General features: G+C 33.1%; 1 protein-coding gene across 1 annotated transcript; it reads right to left on the bottom strand.

Moving 5' to 3' along the window:
* Nucleotides 1-3,868: 3,868 nt before the first annotated feature.
* LOC106407214 (guanylate kinase 2) lies at nucleotides 3,869-6,686 on the bottom strand. The gene is made up of 11 exons (XM_013848036.3): nucleotides 6,397-6,686; nucleotides 6,080-6,130; nucleotides 5,874-5,993; nucleotides 5,722-5,798; nucleotides 5,512-5,641; nucleotides 5,082-5,444; nucleotides 4,883-5,004; nucleotides 4,672-4,807; nucleotides 4,548-4,593; nucleotides 4,356-4,449; nucleotides 3,869-4,273 (listed from the first exon to the last, which is right to left on the bottom strand). Exons 2-11 carry the CDS (start codon nucleotides 6,080-6,082, stop codon nucleotides 4,189-4,191), a joined length of 1,176 nt encoding a protein of 391 aa, XP_013703490.2. The 5' UTR covers nucleotides 6,083-6,130; nucleotides 6,397-6,686; the 3' UTR covers nucleotides 3,869-4,188.
* Nucleotides 6,687-10,350: the final 3,664 nt, after the last annotated feature.

Below are 10,350 nucleotides of genomic sequence, written 5' to 3'. Positions count from 1 at the left end.
CACAGAGCTAATCGAGATAAAAATATCAATCAATAAAGAATGAAAGAAGAATGAGCAGGGTTAAGTTATTACACAAGCCAAAACTAAAACAAATCAAACAACAGAACGTGAAAACAAATGTAAACAAGACAAGAGGAGATGGTGAAGATAAAATACATTGAAAAACTGAATGATAGATTAGTAAGCAAGAGATTTGAACAAAAAAAAAAAGATTAGTAAGCAAGAGACAAAAATAGATTAAAATGCAAAAACTCGGCACCTTGGCGCGGGTAACGATCCCTAGTAAAAATAAGGTGAACCTCTATTCTAGATTCTAAGCCCCTTGTTTCTCAATATATAGCAACAAGAAGTTCGCGGTTTGGGCCTCCCATTGTCGGTTATTTATGGGCCTAATGACTATGAACACCCACATCTACTGGTCATGCAATTAAACCTAAACCAAAATTTTAAACCGATGTTTTTAGCTTTCGGTTTTATTATGGGTCGGTTAATTTATTGGAAAATATAGGGTGAACGGTCTATTTCCTTACGAAAACTATTTTATAGCATCATCTACCCATCAAACTATGACCTAGATTTGAAGTTATAAATTTATTTCTTCCATGAACTAATAATTCGAGACTTGATAATCTATAGACCATAATTTTTATTGGTTTACTGTTAACCAACCAATTTAAACCAGCTTAACCAATAAAAATTATATTTTAATTTAAAAAATTGATTCATCAAAAAAAAATTAATCAACAAAAAAAAAGATTCCCAGAAAAAATTGATTCATACATCTCCTTCGATCTCAATACCCTTGCGTAAACCATATAATTGATTCATCAAAATTTATTCCCAGACAAACTCTTTCTCTCTCTCGTCGAACCCATTAACCGAAGACAAGCATCAGGAGAGCAATTGTAGCAATATGGTTTATTGACTTCACTCTCACACTTAATCAAATTCTTCAACGTCAAATGGCATGAAAACAAAACTCTACGAGCTTTATACCAGTCTCGCCACTCTCTCAAATCACATTCCGACTCCGACCCATCTCTCACATCCCTAATCTCTGCCGTTTTTGTCTCTCTCACATACTGTTACGACCTCTGTTGGATCTGACATTAAAAGGGAGAGATGTGGGAGGAGTGGAGTTTGAAGGCGTGTAGAAGGGTTGAGGTTAATCGGGTGATTGCGGAGGGAGGATGGAGAAGAGTAGGTGTTAGAGATTGTGATACATACACACATGTTGATGAATCAATTTTATTTTATGGAAATCATTTTGTTGATTGAACTTTTTTATGAATCAATTTTAAAAATAAAAGGTTTTGATTGGTTAAGCTGGTTTAAAATGGTTGGTTAACAGTAAACCAATAAAAATCATGGTCTATGAATTATCAAGTCTCGAATTATTAATTCAGGGAGAAATAAATTTACAATTTATGAATCGGAGAGAAATAAATTTACAACTTCAAATTCAGAGGAAAATAACACAAGGTCATAGTTTGGTGGATATCTGATGTTATATGAAAGTTGTCGCGGGGATTTAGATCGTTCACCGGAAAATATATAAAACTAGTGTTCCAACCGTACTGCGTACGGAAAAAAATTGATTAGTTTACTCAATCGGTTAATTGTTAAAACTGTGTGTTTTGTAGCAAAATGTATTGCCAGGTTCATGCTAATACTCAATGTATTGCAATATATGTAAGACAGCAAATATATATACTTAACTTCTTTTAGGATAATTGTCACATCTCTTCTCTCTTAGACAAAGCTATTGATAGTTTTGTACTAAATTCCATTTAATTTTTAATTCATTTTACTTGGTTGCAAGTTTTGTTTTATTCTTTTTTCTAGTTTCTCTACTTATTATATGTTTTTTATTTAGTAAATAAAGCAAAAACTATTACTTTCTATTCAGGTAAAATTTGAAAAGAAATCGCAAAAAAATGATATTCTAGATGTTATCATCATAATTTTTACTTTATATTTGCCAGAACAAAAATAAACAAACATCAATCTGAAAAATGCAAAATACGATAATTAAAAAGAAAAATACTACTATTTTCAGCAATTTTTTCATGTAGACATCGTTTACAAATATGATACTTTTGTACAATACAAAAGTTAATAAATATGATCTATAAGCATATGCCCCTATCAGTTTTAGGGAAAACATTCGTAAGAGCATTGGCTATTGTTGGGCATCGGTCAGAGATGAAAGTCATATTTTTACCATCACCTACCACACGACGCAGCTGAGTAAAAAATCATTCCCATGCAGTTGTATCCTACGCATTTACAATCTCAAAAGCAATAGGATATATACCTCTATTTTCATCCTGACACGCATCCACTAACATAACACCTCTGAACTTACCACTTAAATGTGCTCCATCTATAACAATAACTCTCCTCATGAACGGAATGCCTATGATACATGCGCCAAAAGCAATGAACAAATACTTAAAAAAATTCTCAGCATAAAGTTCAAGCTCTGTTATTGTACCTGGATTGGCATGCTCTATTTTGTAGATACAAAGGCAAGTCCTGATAGCGCACTGGCATGAGTGCCTCTAACCATCTCTCGTGCATATGCTAATGCGCTATGAGCCTTTCAATAACCGATGTCAATTTGATAAACAGCCCTTATAAGTCCATTATATGTTTAGGCCAGATTCCTTTAAGATCACTGCCACCACTAAATCCCTCAACATACATCCTGTCAATACATTTTGCATTTGCTTGTCGATGGCGAGAATACCTATCGGCCGCATAGCATGTATGAACATCAGTATATTTACGAACGAGGAATTCTGGAGATGATCTCGACATAGTTGCAGCACATATCTTCCAGGAACATCCAGGAACGAAGCACTTTGCGTAAAATAAATGCTTCCAAGCCTTTTGGATGCTGAAATCAAACCTTTCGATCACTGAAAGCTTGCGTAGTTTCATTATTAGTTCCTTCTTGCCACTGGATATGTCACCAGTCTTAATGGTTCCACTCTTCCGCAGCTGTGATGGCTTCATAGTCTCAAGTGATGGCTTCATAGTCTCATGTGATGGTTTTATAGTCTTCATAGTCTCATGTGATGGCTTCATAGTCTCGTACTGAACATTTCCCAAACTATCAAAATCCGCAGCATCATTCTCTCTGCTAAAGTGTAGGTTTATCTATTAGTAGAGACCTTTGACAGCTGAATGGGTTCACTCAGTTTACTGATTAATCATAATACAAAGAGAAATTCATATGGAAGATGTTAATGAGATAATTTTCTGATAATATAGAACCCTCGAATATTAACCAACGAATAGAAAAATATATGCCTTTTTCTATTTTAATATATAGTTATGCTTATATGATTTCGAGAACATATCATAGATGATATCATAATGAGAGTGTACTAAGCGTATTTTGAGAAGCACTACTAGTGGAAACATAATGCGGTCCTTTAACCGTCTGAGTAAATGTATTTCGCTAGGGAGTTATATATTTACCCTACTCAATTCCTAAATCTTTAAAATTCTGATACATAGATGGCTTAAACATCAGCAGAAACAATTTTTAATTAGTACAAATTTGAGGTTACATCTTTTTAAAAGATACTCAATTAATATATAGGAAATTTATAATGATTCTCAAATTTAAACGGTATGTTTTTAGAACATAAAATAAATACACTAAATATTAACAAATTAAAAAAACCAGTATTTGTAAACTTAATTAATCTCACCATCCCTCGAACTCACTCACACCCGAAGAAACTACTCTCATTTGGTCTAACAGCAATTAATTTATCGTAAACAAAATTTCTCAAAACTAACAACATTCACACAATCGATATATCCAAATACAAACAAAGAAAAGCTTCCAAAAAAGTATATTTTAAACAAAATTATATATAGCCGGCACGTAGCGCGGACCGACCTAAGTAATTCCAAAAGAAAAGATTTGTTCAAGATTTTAGATCAGTAAAAAGAACAAAAAAAGTCTTATTTCATCACGTCTTTTTGAATGTCATCAACAATCATAAAATTTATAATAACCATAATCATCATCATCATCATCATCATCAATGCCTATCTAGTAAACCTTTGAACCGCCATAAGCCTGGTCCTCTTTAGCTTTCAGCAGTGTTCATCATCATCTAACTGGTCCTCTTTAGCTTTCAGCAAAGAAAGGATAAAGACTCTTTGTTAACTGGAATTTACTGTGTCCAGAATAATCCCTCTTGTTCTTCCTGGTGCTCCCCCGTTAATTGAGAATAAATCCAACACGATCCTGCTCACCCAAACACGTTTCATTAACAAAGACTCTCTAGATAGATCAACCTAGATTTTTTTAAAAAAAATCAATAACATACATGTTGTTCTTGGTTGCTTCTCCTCTTTCTTGAATCAAAATCTTGTCTTCCACCTTTGTTACTGTATGCTCCTTGGGAAGACTGATCCCTTCTACTGCTTTCATCAAACCATCACACATAAAAAATCATTAAGCTTACTTTCGTACCTAATTAGTATACATTGGGTCTACTCTTCTGTTTTGGTTTTATTACCTTCTACACCATTCACAGGAGACTCATCGTTTATCCCAAGGAGATTCTGAAACAGAGAGCCATTGTTGCTCATCATTGAAGTTCTTTAAGAGGGATTTCAAAATCAATAGGCGAGTTAAGTCACCTTAAGGTTCTTGTAGCATTCCTCAAGGTTGTCATTATACAGGATATGTTCAAAAATGCCAGAGGATTCCCCTGCTTTAATCTCTGCTTCAGCGTTTCTAAGCCGCTTTTGAATCTGCTCCTCTGTCTCAGTTCCTCTGTTTTTAGCATTCAAAATTGAGGAAAGAGCTGAAGAAACAACAAACTCATATGGTAAAAGTCTTGATTGTTACCGAGCACGGAGCCGATCTTCAAGCTCCTTCATTGAAGGAGGACATACGAATATGAATATTGCATCAAGAGAACTAGCCTTCACTGACCTCGCTCCTTGAACATCAATGTCAAGTATGCATCTCTACACACGAGAATTCAATCATTTTAAAGATCAACAGCATGAAAGAGAAAATACAAAAGGATGATGCTTCTTATTACCTTTCCTGAATCTGTTACAACCTCAACAGATTCAATGCTGGTTCCATAGAGATTACCATGAACAGAGGCAAACTCAAGAAACTTCCCGTCATTAATCTCTTTATCCATCACAGTTTTATCAGTGAAATGGTAATGAACACCGTTCTCCTCCATACACCTCGGGGAACGAGTTGTGTGGCTCACAGAGAACCCAAACATTGAAGGAAACTCTTGCATAAGCATAGCTATCAACGTTCCTTTTCCAACTCCAGAAGGACCGCTTATCACAATAGGCTTCTCTGCGTTTCGTCTGACTCCTTTACTCCAAGCAACAACCTCTTTTCCCAACAGTTTCCTTTGTTCCCGGACAAAAGGACTATCCACCTACGTGAATGCCATCAAACATATGAGAACAAGAACAAAAATCTATGCTAACAACGCTGTTACTAACCTCGAGGAACCATATAGAGTCATCAGATGCTGAGCCTTTCTTGATAACCAAGATCCGGCCTTGTTTAAGAACAATGGCAGAGTAAGCCTTGCAGGGTTTAGGGCCTGTTCCAAGGACAGTAGGAGTAAACCTGAAACACACACCAACATTGACTTCAAATTCCATACTTAATGGAAGAAGAAACTAATCTACCAAGATAAGAACACACACCACTTGTTAATGTTTTTGTCATGGATCTGAGCTCCAAGGAACAGTGGGTTCCCTTCATGATTCCCACCGATCACATACTGCAAACCAAAAAGACCTTCAAGATCAAAACCAAGGTTCAAGAATCAAGAACAGTTTCAAACTGTGAGGCTTACGGATCGATCTCCAATTTGGACAAATGTATCTCTGTGTTCAGGTTCGGTTTTTACACGGAAGCCATTGGTGTGTTCTTGTCCATTCTCTAGATGATCAACAAAGAAAGCTGGCGCTTCTCCCTATGAATAAGAAGAAACAAAGAATGTGAGACATCAAATGAGCAGAGAAGAGCAGCGAAGTGAATCTGGCGCCAAAAGAGGCTCACCATAGAGGCTTTTTCTATAGCTTCCAAGAAGACAGAACTCAAGCCTGAGAGCTATATGTCACAATCACAACATAAAGAGATCAAAAACACACGTACGATCCCCCAAATGGCAAATCATAAAGGTTAGACCTTTTTGCACATTAACATTCAAACACCCCCCCCCCCCCCCCCCCCCCCACCACCAAATGCAGGCAGATTCATCAAAAAAAATTAAAATAAATAAAAAAACAAAACTTTGGAAACGTAACCATAGATCTCAAGCATAAACCAATGAAAACTCACCGAAACAAAGCGATCTTATGAAACAAAAAAACTACCTTGAATATGAACAGAGGACGAGGCTGAGGAAAGACGAAAGCTTTTGGATTGAATTGGCTTACTAAGCAGGCGAGAGGATGTGTATTTATATCGACATATTGTGAGAAAAAGGATCAGACGAGAGAATTGAGAAACAAGTTTTCATTTTTTTTTTCCTTTTAAATTTTTGTTGACAATGAATATCTGGAGTTTTCTCGTTCGGCTATGAAGAAATAATATATAGATGTGTATATGTGTGCATCGTCGACGAGTCCAAGACAACTTGGAGACGAGCTGCGTGAAGATGTGAGGAAGAAAAGTCCTTTTCTGTATTTAAAAATAATGATGATTTCATTAAATTTTATTTTTTTATAGTGAAGACAACAAAATAGTATATTAAAGAAATTTGGTGGTGTGAAATTTTATTTATTACTATATGATTGTTTTGTACAGATGCTATTAACAAAATAAATAAATAAAAAGTTGACAAAAAAACAAAAATAGCACTAAATCAAGTTTTTGTTCCCAAACTAGCACTCAAGGTCAAAAATCACAAAAATAGCACTTAATGTTTTATCAAAAGTCACAAACTTAAGGTTTAGAGTTAAAGGGTGGGGTTTAGGATTTAGGGTTTAGGATTTAGGGTTTAGGATTTAGGATTTAGGATTTAGGGTTTAGGATTTAGGGTTTATGGTTTAGAGTTTAGAGATTAGGGTTTAGGGTTTAGGGTTTAGGGTTCAGGGTTTAGGGTTTAGAATTTAGAATTTAGGGTTTAGGGTTTAGGGTTTAGAGTTTAGGGTTTAGAGTTTAGGGTTTAGGGATTAGGGTTTAGGGGATAAGGGTTTGGGGATAAAATTTCAAATTTTGAAAAATAAAAAAATTAAAATTTTCAAAGGATAAACTTAGAAATGTGCTATTTTGGTCATTTTAGTTTTGAAGTGCTATTTTTGTTATATAAACTTAGAAATGTGCTATTTTGGAGATTTGCCCTAATTAGTTCTCCCATTATTTTTATTTAAGTAAATTAAATATCACAACTCCCGGAAACCAGTTAGATTACTCATCACTGATTCAATACTAACCTAACATTATTTTTCGATGAGCTTAGTTTTTCCTACTTAATCAATAATCCTAGAATGTACTCCCTCGATAAGTGTCACTTTGACACTTTTTACACAGACTAAAAAAATAGCAGAAATATATGTAAGTTGTTATTAGTTACATCTTTGTGACCAATAAGTATTTTCGATAAATAAAATTATTCATAAAATCAAGGGCAAATCTCCAAAGTAGCACATTTCTAAGTTTATGTCACAAAAATAGCCCTCAAAAACTAAAAAGACCAAAATAGCATTTTATCTTTTGAAAAATTTAAATTTTTTTTATTTTTCAAAATTTGAAATCTTATCCCAAAACTCCACTCCCCAACTCTAAACCCTAAATCCTAAATTTTAAACCTTAAATCCTAAACCCTAAATACTAAACCCCACCTTTTAACTATAAACCCTAAACCCTAAACCCCACCCCTAAACTCTAAACCCTAAACCCTAAACCCTAAATTCTAAACCCTAAATCCTAAACTCTAAACCCTAAATCCTAAACCCCACCCCTTAACTCTAAACCCTAAACCCTAAACCCCACCCCTAAACTCTAAACCCTAAACCCTAAATCCTAAACCCTAAACGCTAAATCATAAACCCCACCCCTTAACTCTAAACCCTAAACCACACCCTTTAACTCTAAACCCTAAACCCTAAATCCTAAACCCCAAACCCTAAACCCTAAACCCTAAATCCTAAACCCCACCCCTTAACTCTAAACCCTAATGTCTAAATTAATTTACCATTGGAACATAAGTGTATATTTATCTCTTTTGATAAAACATTAAGTGTTATTTTGGTCATTTTTATTCTTAGAGACTATATTTGTGACAAAAACTTTTTTAGTGCTATCCTAGTCATTTTCTTTAAAATCAATGCTGTTTGCAATTAATTTTCAGTTGAAATTAAGTATAATTTGCATAGAAATCGTAAAGTGACACTTTTTGTGTAACAAGAAAAAAAAACTAAAATGACACTTATTATGAAACAGATAGATTATTTTAGGAAGAAAAAATCATTTCAAATAATATTATTTGTTTTAACTCTAACTAATAGAAGGATGGTACGAGATCCTATTACAAAAATATAGTTTGACATACCAAGAATAAATTGTATTTTGTTAACACATCTGTATTTTATTTAAGATATGGAAGAAGTATTTAATACTCCTTGTGTTTCAGTTTAATTTTCGTTGTAGAATAAAATTTTTGTTTGGTGTCGTTTTAAAATTTCAATGCAAAATTTATTAACAATATACTAATTTTATTTTTCAATTGGTTGAAATATGATTAAGTGTATATGTATTTTTTATTTTAAAAATATACAAACTTAAATTTTTTATTAATTTGTATGCTTAAACTTAAAACGAAAACTAAAATGAAACGAAGGGAATAGTGGAGGTGATTGGTATTTTCGGTGAATGCTCTACACAGCTATAATTTTCTCTAAAGCAATAAAATCAAAGTAATCAAGCTTTATTAATAAAAACTAAAGTTAGAGCCCAAAATCTTTAAAAGGAAATATAATGGTTCTAGAAATTAATTTTTCTACCGTTTTAGGTTTAGTTCTTTTAAAACTTTAAAATAAACCAACAGCAATAAAATTTAAAGTTAAAGCCACAAAATCTACAGCTTAAATCTTAAAGCAAAAGATCCAAAGTTAAAGCATCTATCAATTAGAATCTGTGACAATTAGGGAGAAATAAAGTTGGGATTTTAGACCATCTCCAATGGGGGTTCTTCCCATTGGGGTTCTTAATATATGTATTATGTATATATATGTATATATTATATATGTGTAAATAATTGTGGAGTCTATAATTATTGTGGAAACCCATAAATAAGGATTCTTAGGAATTCCTAAAATCATCTTTTAAGAACTCTTATCTATGAGGTTCTACAAAAATTGTGGACTCCACAATTACTTATACATATATAATATATACATATATGTATATATACATAACACATATATTAAGAACCCAATCGGAAACAATCTGGGTTGGAGGTGGTCTCAGTGGTGCTAACTGCTAACTTCACGGAAAAGACAATCACTTTTTCTCTATTTGTAATACTTTTATGATTTTAATGCACTACAATAATTATACTCTAAAATACTAGTATTTGATTGGTCTCTAAGTCACGTGGAGTACTATAATGCTAATTTAAACTAGAGGTAGGGTGAATATATGGGTTCACCAGCCAATAGGATTTCATTATTTCAAATTCGATATCTTTTAAAAAAAGAAATAAAATATTATCAAGTTATATTATGTTTTTAAAATTAAAAAGTGAAAAAAATAGCAGCTACAGAAAAAAAAATTAAAAAAATCTTTTTAACCTCGTCAGCAAAACACTAAACCCTAAATCCTAATCCCTAAACCCTAAATCTTAAACCCTAAACCATAGGGTAAACCTAAACCCTTGGATAAACCCTAAACTAGGGGTGTTCAATCCGGATATCGGTTCGGTTTAGGTTTGGTTTTTTTCGGTTTTCGGTATTTCGGTTAGTAAAATATAACTACCATTCTAAATCCATATTTACTTCGGTTCGGTTCGGTTTATATACCGTCGGTTTTCGGTTTATTCGGTTTTATACCAGAAAACATAATTATTTAGTTTGAGATCATATTATATGAATTTTAGAGTCATATTGTCAACACAGTCATTTATTAAAAATATATTACATGTTCAAATAAATGAACAAAAAAGTAAAAATGCTTCTACCATCAAATAAAATAATCAAATCTATAACTAAAATCAAAGCTTGAAATTTTGAAAATAAAAATATGAAACAAAACAGAAACATGAAAGAAAAGTTTTTCCACTCTTCCATATTTAGTGTTCATTAAAGTCATGTTTTTTCAATTGAACA

This window comes from Brassica napus, chromosome C6, assembly GCF_020379485.1.
Source record: "Brassica napus cultivar Da-Ae chromosome C6, Da-Ae, whole genome shotgun sequence".
NCBI lineage: Eukaryota > Viridiplantae > Streptophyta > Magnoliopsida > Brassicales > Brassicaceae > Brassica > Brassica napus.
This window is presented reverse-complemented; position numbering and strand designations above follow the sequence as displayed.

Excerpts from the sequence above, each read along its gene's own strand:
- LOC106407214 (XM_013848036.3), bottom strand. Across the intron at positions 5,445-5,511 it reads ACTCTATATGGTTCCTCGAG|GTGGATAGTCCTTTTGTCCG; the intron begins GTTAGTAACAGC and ends GCATTCACGTAG. Across the intron at positions 4,274-4,355 it reads GAAGCAACCAAGAACAACAT|GATCGTGTTGGATTTATTCT; the intron begins GTATGTTATTGA and ends TTGGGTGAGCAG.